The sequence below is a fragment of the Ips typographus genome, linkage group LG7 (genome assembly GCF_016097725.1).
Source record: "Ips typographus isolate SLU linkage group LG7, UJ_Ityp_2.0, whole genome shotgun sequence".
Lineage (NCBI taxonomy): Eukaryota > Metazoa > Arthropoda > Insecta > Coleoptera > Curculionidae > Ips > Ips typographus.
The window spans coordinates 6,019,435-6,047,302 of record NC_138428.1 but is presented as its reverse complement, the minus strand read 5'-3'; the positions used below and the strand labels follow the sequence as shown (position 1 = coordinate 6,047,302).

Genomic DNA, 27,868 nt, shown 5'->3' with positions numbered 1-27,868 from the left:
GTGTCCTTTTCTAGAAGGTTTAAGAAATTTAGAGAGTGAGAGAGAGGAAAAATAGCGTTGTTGCCGTATTGCAAAGTATATAGTTTGGCCCGAGTTACCTACATTTTTGTGTTTTATTCTTATTTCTACATAAAAATTATCATTTTCCTCTTAATTAGGGAGTCATTTTGTGGTTTAGATTCCTAGTTACAATACAATCGTACAAAGTAACGGGACAATGGTCAAAATCGACACTGACAACTGATAGAAGTGACGGCTAACGGTTGGAAAAGCGGCAACATTGCATGCGTCTGAAATGCGTTGCTGTTGGCCCTGTTGGTAGTTGTGGTCGAAAATACCCGTAAAAACCGGGTTTTATGTGTTTTTCCACGTCCCGGTGCGTTAAATGGACAACATTTTGAATCCTAGCATCGAAATTATTTCGGTTAGTAGCCCCAAGTGCAAGAAGAACGCAGTGAAAATGCCGTATCTATCAGACACAACCATCGTACCACGAGTACAGAAGGTAAACAATCCTTGACTTTTAGCTTGTTTATGGCGTTGAGGGTCCTAAAAGGGTCTTGTAGTAGTAGTCGGAGTCTAGTACAGTAGCATTTTTACTATTGAATGGTTGAAATTGGGTCCTAAAGGGGGTATGAGTTATGTATTTTGAAGCAATCAAGTAACAAGGGAAAGTACACCAAAAGTGTGTCTGAAAATGTTAAGGCAGAAGTAAAAATTACACAGTAAAAAGAAGCAATGGGACAATAATGGACCCATTAAAATATTACTCAATATTTTATTATGACAAACCTTGCATTTAATTACTTTTTAGGTAGTTATTTGAATTTGTTTGTATATTTGCATATTGCATAGTGTATTTTTGGAGGAAAGAGAGGAAGGACATTTTGTGTAAATGCAGCATTTGGATTTTTTCTAGTATCTAGAAAACAACATTGATAAAACCTATGTGGACATTGATCAAATGGCGGATGAACTGCAACAAACCTATCGCGAATACGGTAAACGGAAACGAAGCGCTTTTAGAGCTTCAGTGAAAAAAGCTTACTCCATAGTGCTGCGCAGCTATGGTGTGGACGACAAAGATAGCTCAGATGAAGAGCTGTTGAGTGACAGCGATGCTGACAGTGAAATTGATAAGTTTGTAAGTTTTTAAGTCAGTAGTGGTGCTAAGCATTGTGTTGCTAACGGCACCTGGTGGTGGTTTGTTTTTATAGGGTGAAAACTCTCTGAACAACACCTTGAACGATATGTACCAAAGACAGGCATTAGTCAAACCCAAGATCATGGATAATGAGCTGATTGACATCAGTAGTGAGGACAGTGAAGAGGAAGCCGCTTATAATAACTGCAACAAGAAAAGTAATGGGGCAGCGCCCTCTGCTTCAACTTCACAAAATAGGGGGGTTATAGTTCAGCAGAGTAATTCCAACAGTAATAAAACAATGGTTAGTAGTAAGCAAACCTTGATTGGTTTATCTTTGAGTGAAATGAATTTTTTAACAGTCCTACCCGAAACTCAAGTCCGATTTACCTGCGGCGGACAAGTCAAAAAAACGTAAATTGGGCGTTGCCATGTTACATCCCAAGGCGATGCCAGCTTCAAAACGGAAGAAAATGACAAAAGAAAATATACAAGAACCTCAAGTGAGCTTCAAAGACGTTGGAGGTCTGGATAAGACGTTGGAGGATGTGTGCAAATTGTTGTTGCACATCAAACTTCCTGAATTGTACAAGAAATTGGGGATTTCACCTCCAAGGGGGTTTTTGTTGCACGGACCTCCTGGTTGTGGAAAAACTTTACTGGCCAATGCAATTTCAGGGGTGAGTACTATTTTTTGAGTTAATAATAAGATTTTTTCAAAAATTTGCAACTAATATATTTATCAGGAATTGGGAGTACAACTTATCAAAGTGGCCGCTCCAGAACTGGTGGCGGGAGTATCAGGGGAAAGCGAGGAACGAATACGCGAATTATTCGAGAGGGCGTGTAATACTGCCCCTTGTGTATTATTCATTGATGAAATCGATGCCATTACTCCCAACAGACAAAACGCCCAAAAAGAGATGGAACGTCGTATCGTCGCCCAGCTGCTCAGTTGTCTGGATGGTGGGTTTTCTTTGAGTCAAAAAATTATACAAGTTTCACTTTGTTTCTTACAGATCTAAGTTCGTCCGAAAATGGGGAGCAAGTACTGGTGATTGGTGCTACAAATCGACCCGATTCAATCGATCCGGCCCTTAGAAGGGCCGGAAGATTCGATAGGGAAATCTGTCTTGGGATTCCAGACCTCAAAGCTCGTGAACAAATTCTAAAGGTCAGTTGTAGTATAATATTTATATCTACAGGGTGGTCCAGTTTTAAATGTCAATAATTTACCACTTGATAACCCATCAAAAGGTAAGATGACATGCATTATGTAATTTTCCTGAAAAGCGCTTCCTAAAGAAGATACATTCCTCCAAATTTCATTCTGAATTGTCTGAAACTGTATTTCAAGCACTAAAAACAGTCCAGAAATCAAGATATAGATTATAGCCCATAATACTCATTTTTTACTCCTAAAAATAGACTAAAGAAACCCCAAAACTGTATTTTCCATTCAAATTGGTGTACAACTCAATTTTCCTGACCGAATTAAGTGTAGAAATCAATTAAACACTCAAAACAGTCCAAATTAAATTTTCGGACTAATTTATTTCTAAAAATTAGCTTTCAAGACTAATATAGTAGCATTTAGTGCCAAACTTTGTTACTTTCATTACTAAAGAGTCTGAAACTTGGCTTTTACTATCATAGATAGTCTTTTTTTAGTTTTTGGACCAATTTTCATGTTTTGATCAATTTTCATGATTTTGCTATTTTTTTGTTTTTGGACCAATTTTCATGTTTTGATCAATTTTCATGATTTTGCTATTTTTTTGTTTTTGAACCAATTTTCATGTTTTGATCAATTTTCATGATTTTGCTCATTTTTTAGTTTTTGGACCAATTTTCATGTTTTGATCAATTTTCATAATTTTGCTATTTTTTAGTTTTTGGACCAATTTTCATGTTTTGATCAATTTTCATGATTTTGCTCATTTTTTAGTTTTTGGACCAATTTTCATGTTTTGATCAATTTTCATAATTTTGCTATTTTTTAGTTTTTGGACCAATTTTCATGTTTTGATCAATTTTCATGATTTTGCTCATTTTTTAGTTTTTGAACCAATTTTCATGTTTTGATCAATTTTCATGATTTTGCTCATTTTTTAGTTTTTGAACCAATTTTCATAATTTTGCTATTTTTTAGTTTTTGGACCAATTTTCATAATTTTGCTATTTTTTAGTTTTTGGACCAATTTTCATAATTTTGCTATTTTTTAGTTTTTGGACCAATTTTCATGTTTTGATCAATTTTCATGATTTTGCTCATTTTTTAGTTTTTGAACCAATTTTCATGTTTTGATCAATTTTCATAATTTTGCTCATTTTTTAGTTTTTGAACCAATTTTCATGTTTTGATCAATTTTCATAATTTTGCTATTTTTTAGTTTTTGGACCAATTTTCATGTTTTGATCAATTTTCATGATTTTGCTCATTTTTTAGTTTTTGGACCAATCTTCATGATTTGATCAATTTTCATGTTTTGATCAATTTTCATAATTTTGCTCATTTTTTAGTTTTTGAACCAATTTTCATAATTTTGCTATTTTTTAGTTTTTGGACCAATTTTCATAATTTTGCTATTTTTTAGTTTTTGGACCAATTTTCATGTTTTGATCAATTTTCATAATTTTGCTATTTTTTAGTTTTTGAACCAATTTTCATGATTTTGCTATTTTGTTGTTTTTGAACCAATTTTCATGTTTTGATCAATTTTCATAATTTTGCTATTTTTTAGTTTTTGAACCAATTTTCATGATTTTGCTATTTTTTGTTTTTGAACCAATTTTCATAATTTTGCTATTTTTTAGTTTTTGAAGCAATTTTCATGTTTTGATAAATTTTCATGATTTTGCTCATTTTTTAGTTTTTGAACCAATTTTCATGTTTTGATCAATTTTCATGATTTTGCTATTTTGTAGTTTTTAACACGATTTTTCAGTCTTAAAAGCACTAAAAACCGAATTTTTTAGAAACGGTCCAATTTTTTGCACCATTGAGTGTAAAAGTCAATCTAATTGTGAAGAAGCTTGAAATGACATTTTCAAGACTATGTACAAGCTACAAACTTGCTTCCAGTCCTGATAAGTCAAAGACTTTGTAAAGATAGTTTTGAAACTTGATTTTTCAGGCTTAAAACCACATTAGCGCGCTTAAAACAGACTAGCATTTTAAGAAATGCTCGAATTTTTAGCACTGTGGTGTCTAGAAGTCAATTTATAAGTGATAAAGCTTGAAATGACATTTTTAAGCCTACGGAAAATGTAAAAATTGTTTTTTAAGCCTGCAATGTCATAAACTTGGTGAAGATGGTCTTGAAACTCGATTTTCCAATGTGAAAGTAGTTTTGAAGCACTAAAAATAGTCTAAACTTTTAAGGAAATAAGAAAGGAACTTGTAAAGATAGTCTTGAAGTCAACTTGTATGAACTTCAAGACTAGAATATTGAAGTTTGTCTTCAAATTATGAAAACTTATTTCAAAAGAAAATTTAAAGCTTCTAATGTCACTTTTTAGTGTCCAAGTCAGTTTTCAAGGTTTAAATGTGCAAAATTGTAGTCAAAACTTCTAGAAAAAGTAGTTTTCATGTCTACAAGTAAATTTTCAATACTAAAGTCTTTCAATTTGTTCAGAAACTGTGAAACTGGTTAGAAAGACAATTTTTAAACCTCTCAAGTCAATTTTCATTGTTTCAAAGCCAACATATTGGTTTCTTTACTCTCTAAGTCCATTTTCAACATTAAAGTTTTCCAATTTGTCCGGAAATTATGAAAACTGGCAAAGCTATTTTTTTAAGCTTCTTAAGTCAATTTTCACCATTTTCAAGACAATTTTTAAGTTGGGTTGGGTAGGTTTTGGTTCTTTGAACGTTACCCAACTCAATTATCTCGTAAACGAAGTTTCAAATCAGAATTTTATAAGAGATACTTTCTTTTTCAGCTTGAACAACTAAAATTAAAAGAAAACTGCCATTTTTCAAAAATATCTAGTGACTTAGAAAATAAGGCGGAAAAATGAAAACAATCTTTCTGTATCTACGGCACTGGAGAATTTTTTAAATTTCATAAGTGCTTGTTACAAACTTGATCAAAATTGCTCCAACGGTCTGACAGTTATAACAAAAAACTGAAATTTGAAAGGACTGTATTTTCCTTAAAAAGCAAAAACAACAACAACAAACATACTTTATTGACAATTGTCAAAGGGCTAACGACCGGGGTCTTCCTGCCCGAATACAAAAATTTTCTTAACTTAATTTATACCAAACTCAACATTTTCCTGCATATTGCAAGGTGATACAAAAAAAAAAAAACATGTTTTTTGAGTAACTAGTTCTAACTTAACAGTAATGGTTCAATTTACAAATTTTAAGTAGGTTTTGGGACTTGGTTCTTCATTTCAGTTGTTTATTGGTGTATTTTTTTTAGCAATGATTTTTTCCATTAAGGTTACTTCAGGGTATTTTCTTTTAGTTCTAGCATCCGGTTCCTGTTGAATAATTAGGTTCTGCATAATTGCTATGTTGTGGGGTTGGTGTGCATATGAGGTGCTTAAAAAGCGTTTTTCAGGGAAATCACATAATACATGTCAGCTTATCTTTTGATGGTAACTTATTGACATTTAAAACTGGACCACCCTGTATATCTTATATTGTTAAAACAATCACTCTCAGGACTGGGTTGTTCCAAGAATTTCCTTTCTTGAACCGTTGGACGACACAATTCTAGTGATTTGTCTAATTTCAATATTATGTGATCGAAACTCTCTCGAGAGTGATTATCTTGATTAATATCCATTCTTTCAAATAAAAACTACAAAAAAATAGTTCGCAGGGATGCCAAGTTATTTTATAAATGGAGAAATAACTAAAACTAAAACAAAACTAACGACTTTACTACAGTAACTCTTCTATTCAGACACTAACAGGGTAATTGTTTGGCGCTCAATGTTTACATACACGACTACCACTACTACTAAATGAATAGATCGGATACCAGAAACCAAGGTTTGAAAATATCATGATATTTATATAAATATCATATCACATGATATACAGGGTAATTCAAATTCGACCCTCACCATTGGGATCTCGGAAACTATAAGAGATACGAGAAAGTTTAAATTGGGGCAAAGTTGCGCAATGTAAAGCTCAACCAAATGTAGTTTTAAAAATTTCGATTTTCCGAGTACTTCCGAAGATATCCGAAAAAAACTGAAAATTTGATTTTTTGTTTTTATTTATTTCTAACCTTATTTGAAGAGATATTCCACTACTAAAAGCATCTTTTCATTGCCACTTTTTCCTAGCTATTCGATGATGAATTCAAATTTGCCACACGACGTTTCGTTTTTTGGCAGCCATCATCAACTTTCTTTTTTCTTATGGGAGCCATATTGGATTTTTAGCCCACCAAATAGTGCGTTTTATTCTGATTTTAGTGATGTATAATACCTTATGATTTGCTTCATAAATAACAAAATAATTCAATAAAAACTATTTTTACTTTAGTTATTGGCTTTGAGTTAATGGGCCGTTTTATAAAATGTCATTGTTTGACAGTACTTGTCAAAGACGATAATTCGGACGATCATTAGAGCTTTTAGAGATTTTACCTTAGTTAGCTTTGAGTTAATGAGACGTTTTATGAAGATTACTTGGTAGTACTTGTCACACGCAATTGGCCTGAACATACTTAGTCACAAAGGTGTACACGTGACTTAAACCGGTTTATTCACTCGAAGAGCTTAGGCCACTCGCTACTCTTGTGGACCTAGTTGTTCTTTTCGTGAATAAAAAATGGTTTAAGTCACTTGCTGTATAAATAACTATTAAATCACTCTCAATGACATTCGCCTATTTACAGATGTAAACAAGTAACAAACAAACATCAATGTTACATCTACGGGGCGCGGTGCAAATTTAATAGAACTGTAATTTTAGTTTTTTTTTTTAATATAAGAAGTCGAAATTTAATAAAATACTGTATAAGACACGTGACTTAAACCGGTTTATTCACTCGAATAAATATGAATGAATAAAAAATGGTTTGTCACTTACTGTATAAATAACTATAAACTTGCACTTAACATTATAAAAAATTGAAACTTGGCAAAAAAATTAAGTTCCTAAAATGATGATCTTTCTCTTGGAAACATAAATAAGCCTTTTAAGTTAGAGATAATGCTAACAAATCTCTTTTTCTGATTAACCTAAATAGTTCAGCAATGCTTGTATAATAATAACATTTTCTGCGGGGATTTCTTTTCTAGATACATTTTTAACTATGATTGACGCTCTAATGATCGTCCGAATTATCGTGTTTGACAAGTACTGTCAAATAATGACATTTTTTAAAACGGCCCATTAACTCAAAGCCAATAACTAAAGTAAAAATAGTTTTTATTGAATTATTTTGTTATTTATGAAGCAAATCATAAGTTATTATACATCACTAAAATCAGAATAAAACGTACTATTTGGTGGGCTAAAAATCCAATATGGCGCCCATAAGAAAAAATAAAGTTGATGATGGCTGCCAAAAAACGAAACGTCGTGTGGCAAATTTGAATCCATCATCGAATAGCTAGGAAAAAGTGGCAATGAAAAGATGCTTTTAGTTTTGGGATATCTCTTCAAATAAGGTTAGAAATAAATAAAAACAAAAAATCAAATTTTCAGTTTTTTTCGGATATCTTCGGAAGTACTCGGAAAATCGAAATTTTTAAAACTGCATTTGGTTGAGCTTTACATTGCGCAACTTTGCCCCAATTTAAACTTTCTCGTATCTCTTATAGTTTCCGAGATCCCAATGGTGAGGGTGGAATTTGAATTACCCTGTATATCAAGCTGTAAATATCAAGATATATATCATGATATTTATCATGATATATATCACTGGATATATATCCTCTGAACCCTGCCAGAAACGATTGCAGATATATAAACTACTGTCTATATTAGCCCAATTACTTACTGTCACTGACACGTTTACGGAATTAGTCCAAGAAACAAAACGTGACACGATCACGTGGTGTGTTGCACTATGACTCCTACTTCAGGTTTTCTGGAATTCGCTCCCAACATCATTGGGGTATCAGTATCGTTTTTGAACAGCAGCAATCAGCTCAGTTTCGAGCTCTTCAAAGATGAAATCTGTTAGACAGCTTTGCAGCATTCCCAACTAGCAACAAATGCTTCCAATTGGTACCTGACTGGAACTGCCCAATGCAGATTACACCCTCTTTAGCTTTAGTTCTCGAACATCAAACGAGGGGGCGAAAACTATCGTATTTCCGGCCAGCCCTGGAGCTTTCTATTCTTCCATCAGTCCGCAGCTTTAGCTTCGCAAGAAAATTAGATATATGTCTGACAATTCCACTCATGTACAAAAAATGCCATATATACGTCATCAAAACACGGTTTGCTATCGGCTAAGAAGGAAGGAAGAGAGTTTGCTAGCGGATAAAAAAATCGGATAAATTTTGCTGTTGATTTCATCGTTTCCACGGATTTTCACTACACTTCTATTGTTGCAATGTCTCACCTTGAGATTTTTGCTGGCACTGTCAATTTTGATGTTTGTTCGTATTGTTTTGGTTATGGCTCTCTTCGAATAGAGTTCTACTGCAGAAAATCAAAAGAACCAGAAAAATGTATTTCTGCCAGTACAAGGCAGTCGCAGTCTTATTATATTATTGATTGTATTCATGGAATTGTCTTATCAAATACCATTCGAGCTCAGATTTTTAACAGGATAATTTTTCCGCTTGTCTTCTCATACTTTCTTTGTGGTACAAAACTCGACCTGTTTGGCAAAATCACTCGAGCTGCGCTCTCGTGATTTAGTTACAGCAGGTCTCTTGCAGTTACACCAAAAAGAAAGTGTTCTAAGACAAGCACAAAAATTACCCGGCTAAATCTGAGCTCTTGTGGTATTGCCCCCGACAATTCTAAAAAATTATTATCAAAAAATTGACATCTTTACCTTTACCTCTACCTGAATATCCCTGGCATCCCTTATAAATTTGAATTTACACAAAAAGAAAAAATAAATAAATCAACCTCTAACAAAAATTACTTTTCTTAGGTTTTGACGTCAAATCTAACTTTGGCTAGTGATTTTGACTTTGAAAAGATTGCCAAACATACTCCAGGCTACGTGGGCGCCGACCTGCTCTCTCTTATAAGGGAGGCGGCTATGGCGGCCGTAAATCGCGTTTTCAACACTATTAAAGAGCAACGCAAAATAGATGAAGCGTTGGCCGTTCAACGGGCTGGCGAAGTAAAAGCGGCCAAACTAAAAGCTGCCGCGGAATTGAAAGAAGCCGAAAAGTCTGCCGTTAATTCAATTTCGTTAAAAGAAGACGAGATCGTGGTGGATGATGAAGTGCCCAAGGCTGAGGAGAAGTCTGCAGGAGATTCCGTGGTGGTGTTAGACGATACAGACGATCAAAACAAAGAGGATAAATTGTTGGCAGACGATGTAGTGGAAGAGTCTAAAGAGAATGTGGAAGTTGCAGCACTAGCTAGTGTGGAAGTGGAGCCGGACATTATAGTGGAAGAGGAGTCACAGTCGCCTTTAGATGAAATGCCAGTGGACGAACCGAAACCTTTGAGCACCCTGGAAGAGTTGCAAAGTTGGTTGCATGACTCCGCTCCCATTAACGACCAACAGTTACAAGATTTAAGCATCACAATGGACGATTTCGCCCAAGTAATTTACTACCAACCTAACTGACATACAATATTAAAAAAACAAATATTTACTCAGGCTCTGAAGAAGGTTCAACCCTCAGCAAAACGCGAAGGCTTTGCCACCGTGCCTGACACGACGTGGGACGATGTTGGGTCGCTTCGCGACGTCCGCGAAGAACTTCAAATGGCCATTTTGGTAAGTTTTCTGTCCTGCGCGCTTATCTTCATGGGTATCAGGAAGATGAATTTAGGTGCATTGTGGGAAAATGTCGTCTTTTCACTTAACGCTAAAAGACTTGTATTTTCATAAATCGGTGAAATAATCTACAATTTTTGAAGCTAAATGTCGTTTGCAGTTTGCGTTTGTTGTTTTTTTACTACTTTATTGCAAGCAAAAGTGATCTACGATCGATTATTTTGAAAACAAGATATGAATAACCTACTTGAACCCCTTACTTAACGTCAATTTGTTAAATCGATCTATTGTGGACTTGGAAGATGCTGAAAAGGATGTGCATTAATCCATTTAAATACCAAAATATACGAGAAAGTAACTTGAATTCATTTTTGTCTAAGTCGGAAGTAAAACTACAAAACTTGCTTACAACTGTAATAATAGATATGCTGAGACCTCATATCCAGGCTCCTGGAAATGTTTATACAAATCCTATTAAAGTGATAATATACAGGGTGGTCCAGTTTTAAGTGTCAATAATTCATCATTCGATAGCCAATCAAAAAATAAGTTGACTTGCATTGTGTCATTTTTCTGAGAAACGTTTCCTAAGAAAGATACAGTCCTCCAAATTTCAATTTAAAAAATTGTTTTATAGTTTAAAACTGAACATCCATTCTGCCATCCTGGTTGAGTGTCTGAAACTGGCATTCAAGAACTAAAAAAAGTCCGGAAATCAAGACAAAGATTGTATTTTGCATGAAACTCATTTTTTACTACTAAAAATAGTATAAAAGTTGACTTTTAATGCTAGAACTGACTTTACTAGGACTAAAGAGAGTCCAAAAGTATCTTTTCAAGACTTGTTGGTGTACAACTCAATTTTCGGAACTGGACAACAAGTCTAGAAGTAAATTAAATTTTCGGACTATTTTATTTCTAAAAATTAGTTCTCAAGACTATTATTGTAGCATTTGGTACCAACATTTTTTACTTTTAGTACTGAAGAAACTTGACTTTTGGAAATAGTCTTAAACTCGATTTTTCAGTCTTAAAAAGCACTAAAAACAGTCTGAATTTCTTAGAGATGCTACAATTTATTGCACCTATGAGTGCAGAAGTCAATTTAATAGTGAAGAAGCTTGAAATAACATTTTCAAGATTATGGTCAGTGGACAAACTGGCTTTTAGGCCTGATAAGTCAAAAACTTTGTAAAGATAGTCTTGAAACTCGATTTGAGGCACTGAAAACAGCCTTAAAACACTAAAAACAGTCTAGTTTATTAAGAAATACCCCAATTTTTAGCACTAAGGTGTCTAGAAGTCGATTTAATAGTGACAAAGCTTGGAATGCTATTTTAAGTCTATAAAGAATGTAAAAATTGTTTTTTTCTAATTTTGGCATATAAAGTGACACTTTTCAAAACTGATTAGAGTGACAAAACGTTTTACTTTATGTAACTAGTTATGAAAAGTTCATTTCATCACTCCCTGTTTTTATGCATTTCCGTAGAAACATATGGGCGACATCCATCATAACATGTCGTTGTCACAGTTTATACAAGGTGCTATGAAAGTGAATATTTGTGTTAAATCACTTAAAAAGATGGTTTTTACCGCTTTTTGGTCAAAATTATAAAAAATTATGTATGCAACACGTTTCGAAAATGTCTTATTGTGTAACTCATTCAAATTGTAGGACCTCGCTGCGCTCGCCCTACAAACATTCATTCGTTACACAAAATCGATCTTTTCGTAACTGGTTACATAAATAGCTATTTAAGTTTGCTATGTCTTGAAACTCGATTTTCCAAGCTGAAAGCAGTTTTGAAGCACTAAAAATAGTCCAGAATTCGAAGAAAATAAAAAGCAAAGTAAAAAGCACGAACAGTTCGTTTTCAAGACAATTTTCATGAATCTAATGTTAATGTCCTGCATCTAAGACTATTTTCAAGACTAAAATATTGAAATTTGTCTTCAAATTATGAAAACTTACTTCAAATGCAAATTTTAAGCTTCTGATGTCACTTTTCATTAGTTCAGTCACATTTTGGGGTTCAAGTCAATTTTTAAGGTTTAAATGTATGAATTTGTTGTAACAAATTCTTGAAAAAGTAGTTTTTATGTCTACAAGTCAATTTTTAGTATTAAAGTATCTCGATTTGCATGAAAACTGGTTACAAACACAATTTTTAAACTTCTGAAATTTTTATCTTTTCTAAGTCTTTTAGTTTGTCTGGAAACTATGAAAACTGGCTACAATAATATTTTTTAAACTTCTTAAGGGAATTTTCCGTTTCCAAGACAATTTTTAAGTTGGGTTGGTTAGTTTTGGGTCTTTGACCGTAATAACGTGTAATAAAGTGCTTGTTCCAAATTTGATCAATATTGCTCCAACGGTTTGACAATTTTTTTAACAGAAATTTGAAGGAATGTATTTTACTTAGAAAGCACTTTTCAGAAAAATGACATAATTCAAGTCAACTTATTTTTTGATTGGCTATGGATTGGTGAATTTAAAACTGGACCACCCTGTATATTGAGATTTCCAGTCCACCATAACAATATTAGATCCTGACAATAATAAACTACTGAACACACAGAATTAATCACATAAATAAACAAATAGCAAAACTTTAATCAACTTATTATATTAAATCACTCAAAATCGCCAATCTGTTGAAATTCACATATGTGAGAAAACTTTCTACCGGTTTGTAGTAGGAGAAATTGAAAATTTACTTATTTAGGCAACCCGCCATGCTACTATAGTTGGATTTTTACCTTTTGAGAATGACGTCATCTTTTTACATCTTTGTTTCGCGCATATCAAACATGTGAAATAGACAATTTTAGCAAAAAAGGTACGTTGTTAATTTTGTCGTCCTGTCAAATTAAAAACGTTGACATTTACTGTCACTTTGATTTAAACGAATATCAAAGATATAAAAATGCTGTGCTACAATGAGAAGGCCCAAATGCTAATTCTAAATGTGCTGCTTTTTTTCGAGTACGAAAAGAAACAGTTTCCAGATGTCAACTGAAACTCTCATGATTACTCATTTTTCAAAGCATTTGTAGGTTCAAATTTGTGATCTAATTCCAGACATGCCTGTTTTTTCACCTGCTTGACGTCATTCTCAAAGGGGAAAATTTTGACTATATCTCCTCGGGAGCTCTCACAGTCATTCACTATATTGCTTTGGAATTAATAATCATTTTACAGGCTCCCGTAAGGCATGCAGAGCAGTTTGAACAATTGGGGTTGCACATTCCGGCTGGGGTGCTATTATGTGGACCGCCCGGATGCGGAAAAACATTGCTAGCCAAAGCTGTAGCGAACGAGGCCGGAATTAACTTTATTTCCGTTAAAGGTCCCGAATTGCTCAACATGGTAAGGGATTTGATGGTGATACACGCAATTTAACTAATATTTTTAATGTGATTTACTAAGTACGTTGGCGAAAGTGAAAGGGCGGTACGAGTGTGCTTTGAACGGGCCCGAAACTCTGCTCCCTGCGTTATCTTTTTTGACGAATTGGACGCCCTCTGTCCGAAACGTTCGGACTCTCGTGAGGTAAGTTATTCATGTTGGGTTGTAATCAGCAACAGCAACAGAAAGTTTAATAGAATCTTTGCCTTTGCAAATCTCAATACCTAAAAAAGGAAGTTGGATTTTTACAGGACACTATCTCAAAATTAGTTGTTAATTTCTGAATCAAAATATTAATCTGTTCCTCATCATTTCCTAAGATTAGACCATCATCTACGTAAATCGCTAGAAATAAGGTGGAGGATTCATTTTTGAATATACATTGTTCACTTTTAAGGTGTATCAAACCAATTGATTTTAAAACAGAAGTAAAATATTCATTCCACCTCATTGGACTTTGTTTAAGCCCATACAATGCTTTTTTTAACAAACAGATTTTATTTTCACAATTTACTTTCGAATAACCCTCTGGAATTTCCGTAAAAATTTCATCTTTTAATTCGCTATACAAAAAGGCCGTTTTGACATCGAATTTCCTAATTATTAAACTGTTTTTAGCAGCTAAAGCAATCAAAATTCTTAACGGAGCTGTACTTATGACTGGACTAAACGTTTCCGTATAATCTATTTCCTGTTCTTGCTCAAATCCCCTAATTACTAGTCTAGCTTTATATTTATTATTTTCTTTAATTCGAAAAACCCATTTACTACTTAAAATCTTCTTACTTTTAGCCGCCTCTCTGTCCACATACATCCAAGTTTGATTTTTCTCTAATGACTCCTTCTCTTCATTTATTGCTTCAACCCATTTGTGCTTTTCAGCCACATTTATAGCTTCGCTGTATGACAGCATTACGTACTCATTTAATCGTTGAACATTATTTTCGATTTCTTCTTGGATATCAGATACTTCTTCATTTGGTACATTTTCATTGCAGATTTCATCCATGACATTTTCAGGTAAATTTACATCTGAAGCAGGTTCAATCTCTTCATTTAGGTTATCTTACAGAAACACGGTTTTTTTAGTTGTGTTAAATTCTGGTCTAACCACTGGTTCTTTAAAGATAACATCTCTGGAAGTTACGATTTTTCTATTTTTATTGTCCCACAGGCGATAACTTTCTAAAGAGTATCCAACAAAAATGTACTCATCACAACGATAATCAAGCTTCTTCGTTGGTCCCAGTTTCGCATAAGCTATGCATCCAAAGATTTGTAAATTTGTTAAATCAGGTTTTTTTCCATTCCACATTTCAATAGGAGTTTTATCAATAGTACTTGAAGGGCTTCTATTTAACAAATAAGTTGCAGTGTATACAGCTTCACCCCAGAAAACCTTGTCCAAGTTTGCCTCAAATATAAGGGCTCTAGCCTTTTCCATTATGGTTCGATTTAGCCTCTCAGATCGACCATTTTGCTGAGGAGAGTATAGTACAACTATACCTCTAGCTTTGCACCAATCTATGAAGTTTCCATTTTTATAGCACTTTTTTGTTAAGGAAACGCTTTATTATGTATTATTTATTTTATTATGTCATTAGATAGGAAATTTAATGAGGATTCGAAAAATGTGCTTAGAAACACGATTCGGTGACTTCAAATGGGTTTTACATGCTATTTTGTTCCTGACTGTTTTTTCAAACTGTGTTTTTTTTGCAATTCAAACTTTGATATCGTTTTTCTCCCTGACTGAACTCGATTTTGAAGTGTTTTATTATGTCATTAGATAGGAGATTTAATGAGGATTCCAAAAATGTGCTTAGAAACACGATTCAGTGACTTCAAATGGGTTTTACATGCTATTTTGTCCCTGACTGTTCTCTCAAACTGTGTTTTTTTGCAATTCAAACTTTGATATCGTTTTTCTCCCTGACTGAACTTGATTTTGAAGTGTTTTATTATGTCATTAGATAGGAGATTTAATGAGAATTCCAAAAATGTGCTTAGAAACACGATTCGGTGACTTCAAATGGGTTTTACATGCTATTTTGTTCCTGACTGTTTTTTCAAACTGTGTTTTTTGCAATTCAAACTTTGATATCGTTTTTCTCCCTGACTGAACTCGATTTTGAAATGTTTTATTATGTCATTAGATAGGAAATTTAATGAGGATTCCAAAAATGTGCTTAGAAACACGATTCGGTGACTTCAAATGGGTTTTACATGCTATTTTGTTCCTGACTGTTTTTTCAAACTGTGTTTTTTGCAATTCAAACTTTGATATCGTTTTTCTCCCTGACTGAACTCGATTTTGAAATGTTTTATTATGTCATTAGATAGGAAATTTAATGAGGATTCCAAAAATGTGCTTAGAAACACGATTCGGTGACTTCAAATGGGTTTTACATGCTATTTTGTTCCTGACTGTTTTTTCAAACTGTGTTTTTTGCAATTCAAACTTTGATATCGTTTTTCTCCCTGACTGAACTCGATTTTGAAATGTTTTATTATGTCATTAGATAGGAAATTTAATGAGGATTCCAAAAATGTGCTTAGAAACACGATTCGGTGACTTCAAATGGGTTTTACATGCTATTTTGTTCCTGACTGTTTTTTCAAACTGTGTTTTTTGCAATTCAAACTTTGATATCGTTTTTCTCCCTGACTGAACTCGATTTTGAAATGTTTTATTATGTCATTAGATAGGAAATTTAATGAGAATTCCAAAAATGTGCTTAGAAACACGATTCGGTGACTTCAAATGGGTTTTACATGCTATTTTGTCCCTGACTGTTCTCTCAAACTGTGTTTTTTTTGCAATTCAAACTTTGACATCGTTTTTCTCCCTGACTGAACTCGATTTTGAAATGTTTTATTATGTCATTAGATAGGAAATTTAATGAGGATTCCAAAAATGTGCTTAGAAACACGATTCGGTGACTTCAAATGGGTTTTACATGCTATTTTGTTCCTGACTGTTTTTTCAAACTGTGTTTTTTGCAATTCAAACTTTGATATCGTTTTTCTCCCTGACTGAACTCGATTTTGAAATGTTTTATTATGTCATTAGATAGGAAATTTAATGAGGATTCCAAAAATGTGCTTAGAAACACGATTCGGTGACTTCAAATGGGTTTTACATGCTATTTTGTTCCTGACTGTTTTTTCAAACTGTGTTTTTTGCAATTCAAACTTTGATATCGTTTTTCTCCCTGACTGAACTCGATTTTGAAATGTTTTATTATGTCATTAGATAGGAAATTTAATGAGAATTCCAAAAATGTGCTTAGAAACACGATTCGGTGACTTCAAATGGGTTTTACATGCTATTTTGTTCCTGACCGTTTTTTTCAAACTGTGTTTTTTGCAATTCAAACTTTGATATCGTTTTTCTCCCTGACTGAACTCGATTTTGAAATGTTTTATTATGTCATTAGATAGGAAATTTAATGAGAATTCCAAAAATGTGCTTAGAAACACGATTCGGTGACTTCAAATGGGTTTTACATGCTATTTTGTCCCTGACTGTTCTCTCAAACTGTGTTTTTTTTTGCAATTCAAACTTTGATATCGTTTTTCTCCCTGACTGAACTCGATTTTGAAATGTTTTATTATGTCATTAGATAGGAAATTTAATGAGGATTCGAAAAATGTGCTTAGAAACACGATTCGGTGACTTCAAATGGGTTTTACATGCTATTTTGTTCCTGACTGTTTTTTCAAACTGTGTTTTTTGCAATTCAAACTTTGATATCGTTTTTCTCCCTGACTGAACTCGATTTTGAAATGTTTTATTATGTCATTAGATAGGAAATTTAATGAGAATTCCAAAAATGTGCTTAGAAACACGATTCGGTGACTTCAAATGGGTTTTACATGCTATTTTGTCCCTGACTGTTCTCTCAAACTGTGTTTTTTGCAATGCAAACTTTGACATTGTTTTTCTCCCTGACTGAACTCAATTTTGAAGTGTTTTATTATGTCATTAGATAGGAAATTTAATGAGAATTCCAAAAATGTGCTTAGAAACACGATTCGGTGACTTCAAATGGGTTTTACATGCTATTTTGTCCCTGACTGTTCTCTCAAACTGTGTTTTTTTTTGCAATTCAAACTTTGATATCGTTTTTCTCCCTGACTGAACTCGATTTTGAAGTGTTTTATTATGTCATTAGATAGGAGATTTAATGAGGATTCCAAAAATGTGCTTAGAAACACGATTCGGTGACTTCAAATGGGTTTTACATGCTATTTTGTTCTCTCTCTCTCTCTCATGCTATCTTCTCCTCCATTATCGCACCGTATTTTTGAGACTTTTAAATTTTGACAAGCTTCCACTTTGTGTATGTAGTTTTTAAGATTTTCAGCTGATTCACTCTTATGTCTCATTAGGTAAACTTGAGTGTAATCAGTGAAATCATTCATTATTGTCAAGAAATACCTATTGCCATCCCAGGTTTCTGGTTCAATTGGACCACACACATCACTATGTATCAGTTCTAATGGTCTTGTGGCTCTGCTCCTAGTGCTGTTAAAGGGTTTACGAGTTTGCTTAGACTGTAAGCAAACTACACAATCCTTTATCTTTTGGTCACATTCTACAGTATTTAAAATCATGCCCTTTGAAAAATCTTGTAGTTTTTTCATACTGCTAGCACTAAGATGGCCTAATTTTTTATGCCACAAAACATTTTGATCCCTTCTTTCTGTCATTAGTTTATTTTTAGAAACGACCACTTTGCTTTTTGTAAATATTACCTCATCACCATTTTCAGTAATTTTATTGACCGATAATAAGTTTTTGCTTAACTCCGGAACATACAGCACAATTTCAAGAACACATTGGTCTGTTTCAATGAATCCTTTACCCTCTGATGTTATAGATGAATTCTTCTTGGCTACTAAAACATCTGAACAATCTGCTTGTAATGAAGTGAACAGATTTTTATTGCTTGTCATATGCGATGAAGCTCCAGAGTCAATGAAGAAAGTTGCTGTATTTGATTCTAAATTCATATCTTCACATAGAAAAGCTATTTTGCTACATGATTTGTTTTTTTACATATTCTACATGACCTTTTGTCACAATAACGAGCAATATGTCCCTCCTTGCCACATTTAAAACATTTTCCTCCAAATCTTGTTTTATTCTTATTTACTTGTTGTTGTAGTCTGTTTGAGAGATTATCAAGGGTTTTATCACCTTGTGAAGTGGTTTCCCAAGATGTAGCAAAATTTCTAAACTGATCAGGTAATGTTGCAAGTATTTTAGATACCAACATACTGGCTGGGATATCTTGTCCAAGTACTCTTAGCCTACATGCCAAGTTTTCAATTTTCCTAATGTGCATTAAAATGTCAGTTCTTTTGCTGTACGAAAAATTAAAAAATTGTTGCATCAAATAACATTTTTCGTCTTCTGTTTGTTTCTCATATATGTTTTTAAACTTGTCGTACATTTCTTTAGAACTTTTACAGTTAAATGTAATCTATGCAGCAACAGAGTAATAACTTTGAACGTTTTATTTTATGATAAGAAAATTAAATTAGACAGCCCGAAAAATTACACAACATCAACTTCAAACTAAAACAAACTTGTACAATATTACAAAAAGGTAATTTTATCTTTTTACAAACTAGACATAATTTTAACTCGTCTTATTTAAGATTAGTTATAACAAATTCTAACAATTTATGTACCAAGGTTGTTATAATGTCAATCAGGCCTTTGAAAGCAGGGAACGGAAATCTGAGGAGAAGTGTTGATAGAATGTGACAGAAGAAGCTGACAATAACCAGTTTCTGTCACATTCTACAGGTCTTTCTTTTGATACCTTCCCTCGTTCATCCAGATGGACATTAGATTCTCCATAACGCCTGTGGTGCATACAATGTTTTATGTTTCATCTAATTCAGCATTATTTACTGTTTCTGGCATTGAAAAGTAAGTTATACCTTTACCGGTATGTTGTTTACTGTTTATTTCACCTAAATGTTGTGACTTTGACAGTCCTGTCAGTCAGGGAAAATGGCAAAAGTTGGATAAAATTTTAGAAAACCTAATGCCTGCTTTATACCTCCCATTTAAGAATTAAATTAAATTTAAATTGTGTGTTTCTTTTAGTTCAAAATTTGACACTGCTTTTCTCCCAGACTGAACCACATTTTATACGGTTTTTCCAAGTAACTGAATAGGAAATTTAACGAGGATTCCAAAAATGTGCTTAAAACTGTCATTTTCTCACTCCAAGTGGGTTTACAGGCGATTTTGTCGCTGACTGTCTTTTCAAACTGTGTTTCTGCCAGTTCAAACTTTGGCAGCACTTTTCTCTCTGACTGTACTCAATTTGGTAGTGTTTTTTTAGGTTAGTGGATAGGAAATTTAATGAGGATTCCAAAAATGTGCTTAAATCAAACATTTTCTCACTAGAAGTGGGTTTTACCAGCGATTTTGTCCCTGACTGTCCTTCCGAACTGTGTTTCTTTTAGTTCAAAATTTGACACTGCTTTTCTCCCAGACTGAACCACATTTTATACGGTTTTTCCAAGTAACTGAATAGGAAATTTAACGAGGATTCCAAAAATGTGCTTAAAACTGTCATTTTCTCACTCCAAGTGGGTTTATAGGCGATTTTGGTTCTGACTGTCCTTTCAAACTGTGTTTCTGGCAGTTCAAACTTTGACACTGTTTTTCTAACTGATTATACTCAATTTTTTTGTGTTTTTTTAGGTTAGTAGATAGAAAACTTAATGAGGATTCCAAAAATGTGGATAAAACTGGCATTTTCTCACTTCAAGTGAGTTTAACAGACGATTTTGTAGCTGACTGTCTTTTCAAACTGTGTTTCTGCCAGTTCAAACTTTGGCAGCACTTTTCTCCCTGACTGTACCGAATTTTGTGATTTTTTTTAGGTTATTGGATAAGAAATTTAATGAGGATTCCAAAAATGTGCTTAAAACTGTCATTTTCACACTACAAGTGGGTTTTACAGGCGATTTTGTCCTTGACTGTCCTTTCAAACTATGTTTCTGATAGTTCAAATTTTGACACTGTTTTTCTCTCTGACTGTACTCAATTTGGTAGTGTTTTTTTAGGTTAGTGGATAGGAAATTTAATGAGGATTCCAAAAATGTGGACAAAACTGGCATTTTCTTACTTCAAGTGAGTTTAACAGACGATTTTGTCGCTGACTGTCTTTTCAAACTGTGTTTCTGCCAGTTCAAACTTTAGCAGCACTTTTCTCCCTGACTGTACCGAATTTTGTGATTTTTTTTAGGTTATTGGATAAGAAATTTAATGAGGATTCCAAAAATGTGCTTAAAACTGTCATTTTCACACTACAAGTGTGTTTTACAGGCGATTTTGTCCCTGACTGTCCTTCCGAACTGTGTTTCTGATAGTTCAAATTTTGACACTGTTTTTCTCTCTGACTGTACTCAATTTGGTAGTGTTTTTTTAGGTTAGTGGATAGGAAATTTAATGAGGATTCCAAAAATGTGCTTAAAACTGTCATTTTCTCATTCCAAGTGGGTTTTACAGGCGATTTTGTCCTTGACTGTCCTTTCAAACTGTGTTTCTGGCAGTTCAAACTTTGACACCATTTTTCACCATGACTGTACCGATATGTTTTTTGTTTTTTTTGGCTATTGAATAAGAAATTTAATGAGGATTCCAAAAATGTACTTAAATCAAACATTTTCTCAATAGAAGTGGGTTTTACTTCTTGTTACTCAATTTTTTTGTGTTTTTTTAGGATAGTAATAGTAGATAGAAAACTTAATGAGGATTCCAAAAATGTGGATAAAACTGGCATTTTCTCACTTCAAGTGAGTTTAACAGACGATTTTGTCGCTGACTATCTTTTCAAACTGTGTTTCTGCCAGTTCAAACTTTGGCAGCACTTTTCTCCCTGACTGTACCGAATTTTGTGATTTTTTTTAGGTTATTGGATAAGAAATTTAATGAGGATTCCAAAAATGTGCTTAAAACTGTCATTTTCACACTACAAGTGGGTTTTACAGGCGATTTTGTCCTTGACTGTCCTTTCAAACTATGTTTCTGATAGTTCAAATTTTGACACTGTTTTTCTCTCTGACTGTACTCAATTTGGTAGTGTTTTTTTAGGTTAGTAGATAGAAAACTTAATGAGGATTCCAAAAATGTGCTTAAAACTGTCATTTTCACACTACAAGTGGGTTTTACAGGCGATTTTGTCCTTGACTGTCCTTTCAAACTATGTTTCTGATAGTTCAAATTTTGACACTGTTTTTCTCTCTGACTGTACTCAATTTGGTAGTGTTTTTTTAGGTTAGTGGATAGGAAATTTAATGAGGATTCCAAAAATGTGCTTAAAACTGTCATTTTCTCATTCCAAGTGGGTTTTACAGGCGATTTTGTCCTTGACTGTCCTTTCAAACTGTGTTTCTGGCAGTTCAAACTTTGACACCATTTTTCACCATGACTGTACCGATATGTTTTTTGTTTTTTTTGGCTATTGAATAAGAAATTTAATGAGGATTCCAAAAATGTACTTAAATCAAACATTTTCTCAGTAGAAGTGGGTTTTACCAGCGATTTTGTCCCTGACTGTCCTTCCGAACTGTGTTTCCTTTAGTTCAAAATTTGACACTGCTTTTCTCCCAGACTGAACCACATTTTATACGGTTTTTTCAAGTAACTGAATAGGAAATTTAACGAGGATTCCAAAAATGTGCTTAAAACTGTCATTTTCTCACTCCAAGTGGGTTTACAGGCGATTTTGGTTCTGACTGTCTTTTCAAACTGTGTTTCTGCCAGTTCAAACTTTGGCAGCACTTTTCTCCCTGACTGTACCGAATTTTGTGATTTTTTTTAGGTTATTGGATAAGAAATTTAACGAGGATTTCAAAAATGTGCTTAAAACTGTCATTTTCACACTACAAGTGGGTTTTACAGGCGATTTTGTCCTTGACTGTCCTTTCAAACTATGTTTCTGATAGTTCAAATTTTGACACTGTTTTTCTCTCTGACTGTACTCAATTTGGTAGTGTTTTTTTAGGTTAGTGGATAGGAAATTTAATGAGGATTCCAAAAATGTGCTTAAATCAAACATTTTCTCACTAGAAGTGGGTTTTACCAGCGATTTTGTCCCTGACTGTCCTTCCGAACTGTGTTTCTTTTAGTTCAAAATTTGACACTGCTTTTCTCCCAGACTGAACCACATTTTATACGGTTTTTCCAAGTAACTGAATAGGAAATTTAACGAGGATTTCAAAAATGTGCTTAAAACTGTCATTTTCTCACTCCAAGTGGGTTTACAGGCGATTTTGTCGCTGACTGTCTTTTCAAACTGTGTTTCTGCCAGTTCAAACTTTGGCAGCACTTTTCTCTCTGACTGTACTCAATTTGGTAGTGTTTTTTTAGGTTAATGGATAGGAAATTTAATGAGGATTCCAAAAATGTGCTTAAATCAAACATTTTCTCACTAGAAGTGGGTTTTACCAGCGATTTTGTCCCTGACTGTCCTTCCGAACTGTGTTTCTTTTAGTTCAAAATTTGACACTGCTTTTCTCCCAGACTGAACCACATTTTATACGGTTTTTCCAAGTAACTGAATAGGAAATTTAACGAGGATTTCAAAAATGTGCTTAAAACTGTCATTTTCTCACTCCAAGTGGGTTTACAGGCGATTTTGGTTCTGACTGTCCTTTCAAACTGTGTTTCTGGCAGTTCAAACTTTGACCCTGTTTTTCTAACTGACTATACTCAATTTTTTTTGTGTTTTTTTAGGTTAGTAGATAGAAAACGTAATGAGGATTCCAAAAATGTGGATAAAACTGGCATTTTCTCACTTCAAGTGAGTTTAACAGACGATTTTGTCGCTGACTGTCTTTTCAAACTGTGTTTCTGCCAGTTCAAACTTTGGCAGCACTTTTCTCCCTGACTGTACCGAATTTTGTGATTTTTTTTAGGTTATTGGATAAGAAATTTAATGAGGATTCCAAAAATGTGCTTAAAACTGTCATTTTCACACTACAAGTGGGTTTTACAGGCGATTTTGGTTCTGACTGTCCTTTCAAACTGTGTTTCTGGCAGTTCAAACTTTGACCCTGTTTTTCTAACTGACTATACTCAATTTTTTTTGTGTTTTTTTAGGTTAGTAGATAGAAAACGTAATGAGGATTCCAAAAATGTGGATAAAACTGGCATTTTCTCATTTCAAGTGAGTTTAACAGACGATTTTGTCGCTGACTGTCTTTTCAAACTGTGTTTCTGCCAGTTCAAACTTTAGCAGCACTTTTCTCCCTGACTGTACCGAATTTTGTGATTTTTTTTAGGTTATTGGATAAGAAATTTAATGAGGATTCCAAAAATGTGCTTAAAACTGTCATTTTCACACTACAAGTGGGTTTTACAGGCGATTTTGTCCTTGACTGTCCTTTCAAACTATGTTTCTGATAGTTCAAATTTTGACACTGTTTTTCTCTCTGACTGTACTCAATTTGGTAGTGTTTTTTTAGGTTAGTGGATAGGAAATTTAATGAGGATTCCAAAAATGTGCTTAAAACTGTCATTTTCTCATTCCAAGTGGGTTTTACAGGCGATTTTGTCCTTGACTGTTCTTTCAAACTGTGTTTCTAACAATTCAAAATTTGACACCATTTTTCACCATGACTGTACCGATATGTTTTTTGTTTTTTTTTTGGCTATTGAATAAGAAATTTAATGAGGATTCCAAAAATGTACTTAAATCAAACATTTTCTCAATAGAAGTGGGTTTTACCAGCGATTTTGTCCCTGACTGTCCTTCCGAACTGTGTTTCTTTTAGTTCAAAATTTGATACTGCTTTTCTCCCAGACTGAACCACATTTTATACGGTTTTTCCAAGTAACTGAATAGGAAATTTAACGAGGATTCCAAAAATGTGCTTAAAACTGTCATTTTCCCACTACAAGTGGGTTTTACAGGCGATTTTGTCCTTGACTGTCCTTTCAAACTATGTTTCTGACAGTTCAAATTTTGACACTGTTTTTCTCTCTGACTGTACTCAATTTGGTAGTGTTTTTTTAGGTTGGTGGATAGGAAATTTAATGAGGATTCCAAAAATGTGCTTAAAACTGTCATTTTCTCATTCCAAGTGGGTTTTACAGGCGATTTTGTCCTTGACTGTTCTTTCAAACTGTGTTTCTAATGCCTGCTTTATACCTCCCATTTAAGAATTAAGTTAAATTTAAATTTCCACTAAAATTAATATTTAAACTAAGAAATCTTGTTTAGGTTTATACTACAAATTAATAATTAGAAAAATAAATGACTGTTTTGACTTACTGGACGTTCGACGTTGATGTTTGACGTTGACGTTTCTATTGTCATCGTCATTACGCGTGTTTTGGGATAAAGAAAATTTTCATTAAAATAATTTAAAAAATTTGCTCTTAAACCACTTTTTCGGTAAAAAATCCAATTATGGAAATAGACGATTCAAGTCTAATAGACTACGTATCGCAATAGAAGACAGCAATTTACATCATGAGTGATGACAAGTATGACAGTGATAGTTCCGAAAGTCAACGAATTTAAACGAATTAAGCCGAACTTTAATAAAGTTGGTTTAACTTTAATTTAAAATTAATTTTAGTTTAGTGTAAATTGAAAGTATAAATGGGCTCGCTTGTAAGTTCACTTTCAGCTTTGATAAATTAATTTTAGTTTAAATGAAAGTTTAGTTTAATTGTTAATTGAGAGGTATAAAAGAAAATGCAGCAAACGCTAACGAAAGTTTATTACCTAAAAAGTCAAGAGCATCCTAAGGTAGGAAATACGTAGTTTTTATGGCATGAACGAATAAAAATGCCATTGTTAATATTAAAAAAGCGGGCGTTATGATAACGTCCGCCTATAATGCCCTCAGGTTGTTATGTAACACTACAACCTACATAGTTTCCAAGGTATTTGGTATTCATAATGTATAGGTGAAACTTTAATGTATTTAAACTAAAAATGCATGTACAGGGTGGTCCTACAATGCGTGTCGTCAACCAAATGCTGACAGAAATGGACGGTGTGGAAGGACGCAAAGGAGTTTTCCTATTAGCCGCCAGTAATCGACCGGACATAATCGACCCAGCCGTTCTAAGACCGGGGCGTCTAGACAAAATCCTGTATGTCGGGTTGCCTACCCGCGAGGACCGAGTTGATATTCTGCGAGCTATTACACGGGTAACAGTTTCCCACTTTTTGTTTAACAATTTGACGTTTACTTGTTGGGTTTAGAACGGAACTCAACCAAAACTTGACGAGGACGTGGACCTGGTCAGTATCGGTACTTCAGAACAAATCAAAGGTTACACAGGGGCGGACTTGGCCGCTTTAGTTCGCGAAGCGTCCGTTTTGGCTTTGAAAGAGTTTATGCTGGCAGGGGATTCGTCGAAACCTTTACAAGTGTCCAGTCGTCATTTTGTGGCCGCCGCCGATAAAATTCGACCGTCAGTGCCTGAAAAAGTGAGTTTTTTTCCTTCATTCTTCATTCAGTGCAATTATAAAGTTTCTTTAGGATCAAAAACATTACGAGAAGCTACGGCGTATGTATACGGCAGTGCCCGAACAGGCCGAGGTCGAGGAAATGGAGTATTCTTAAGTTTAAGTCAGTTTAATTATTCAAAATTTCAGTTCGAAAGTATTTTTTTAAGATTCATTCTTATGAGTGTTAAGTTATAGAGTTTTTGATTGTCACCGTTGAATAAACAGTTTAGTATTTTGTGTCTTGTTTTTGTTGAAACACCCGCTACATTAAACGCTCGAAATTGTTGGGGGAAAATATTTAATAAAACCCAGTTTAGTTGAATTGAAATAGTTTTTTTTCCGATTTCAGTCGTTTAAAAATGCCAAATTACTGTTCGGAAAAGTTTGACAGCGTAATTTGGCTGTTAAATTGCTTCTATGGCAAAAAATGTACTCCAATTCTGCTATACAGATGAAATAAACTGCCTGTTCTGTAAACTAACATGAAAATGTTATAATGGCAAATCAACAAAGTTTTACAATCTTTTATTTTAATTCAGTTTAATAACTTTCGAAACAAATCTAATCAAACTCACTACACATGTGTTTTGCTGGTTGCCTACGGTTCAACATGATAAGAACATTACAAATGGATTTTTATTATACTTGACAGAAAATACTACATTTTCAACTGTTTATAAAATACAGTAAATATGACATTTTCGGAACAGCGCACGGAAATTTTTTCCCGATCCCTCTTTCCGTGCGCTTAATAATAAACATAGATATCCATGATACTAGATATCCTATGACAACCCGAAGAAAAAAAAGAAACGAGTAATGTGTCTATAGCAACGATTTATTTATTAATGACAAATTTTATTTTCTGTCAGTGAAAATTAAGTATTTATGTATTTATTACATTTTGCAAAAATGAATTCAGATTGTGAAGAAAATCGGGATATTCCCGAAAATATCTTACAACGAGCGGCAGAAGTGAGTGCAGATTTATTACCAGTGAAATCCAGGTTGAGATATGAACAAGAATATAACAGTTTTACCGAATGGCGGACTCAGAAACGAATCAAAATTGTGAGTGACGATATTCTTTTAGTATATTTTTCTGAAAAAGCCAACACCATGAAATCCTCCACTTTATGGAGTCGATTCTCTATGTTAAAGAGTTGTTTGGCAATAAAAGAAAATACTCACCATCAATATCCAAAAACGATTGCTTTTTTGAAACGACAAGCTGTAGGATATATACCAAAGAAATCCATTTTTATGTGAAGCTTCAGATGGAGAATATCTACTAGCAAAAGTAATTTTAGTGTTTGGCATCTTCGGTGCATGCCGCAGAGATGATTTAATACGTTTGAGTTTAGATGATGTGGAAGATAATGGGCGTTTCCTTGTCGTGTTCTTACGAGATGGAAAAACTCACAGGTCAAGAAGTTTTACCATTACCAATGAAAATTGCAAATTCGATCCCTGTACAATTTACCGTAAATAGGCAGATCTCCGCCCTAAACATATGGAGAGTAGAAGATTATTTGTTGCATACCGAAACCAAAGATGTTACGCTCAACATGTTGGGTGCCATACTATCAGTGGTATTCCAAAACTTGTTGCAAAATACCTAAAACTAAAAAATCCCGAAGAATAAACCGGACATGGGCTAAGGCGCTCTTCGGCAACCATGTTGGTGGAAAACGGCGGTGATTTGCTCACTTTGAAAAGACACTGAGGATGGCTTTCTTCCAATGTAGCAGAAGGATATATAGAAGAGTCCATACAAAGAAAAATTGAAGTATCACGGAAGTTGTTTAGCCCTTGTAACTTGGAAACTACAACATCTGTAACAGTCAATCAAGAGAACCAAAGCACACACGAACACTCCGCTTCAACATCTTTAGCAGAGTCTTTAGTT

At 33.9% G+C, this 27,868-nt stretch overlaps 1 protein-coding gene across 1 annotated transcript; it reads left to right on the top strand.

Moving 5' to 3' along the window:
- Positions 1-272: 272 nt before the first annotated feature.
- Positions 273-26,194, top strand: smid (nuclear valosin-containing protein-like smid). The gene is made up of 13 exons (XM_081983960.1): positions 273-505; positions 920-1,144; positions 1,218-1,448; positions 1,507-1,824; positions 1,891-2,110; positions 2,164-2,318; positions 9,238-9,864; positions 9,922-10,041; positions 13,247-13,414; positions 13,475-13,597; positions 25,450-25,656; positions 25,711-25,938; positions 25,991-26,194. The coding sequence occupies exons 1-13, from the start codon at positions 386-388 to the stop codon at positions 26,072-26,074; spliced, it is 2,826 nt and encodes a 941-aa protein (XP_081840086.1). The 5' UTR covers positions 273-385; the 3' UTR covers positions 26,075-26,194.
- The last annotated feature ends 1,674 nt before the right edge of the window (positions 26,195-27,868 follow it).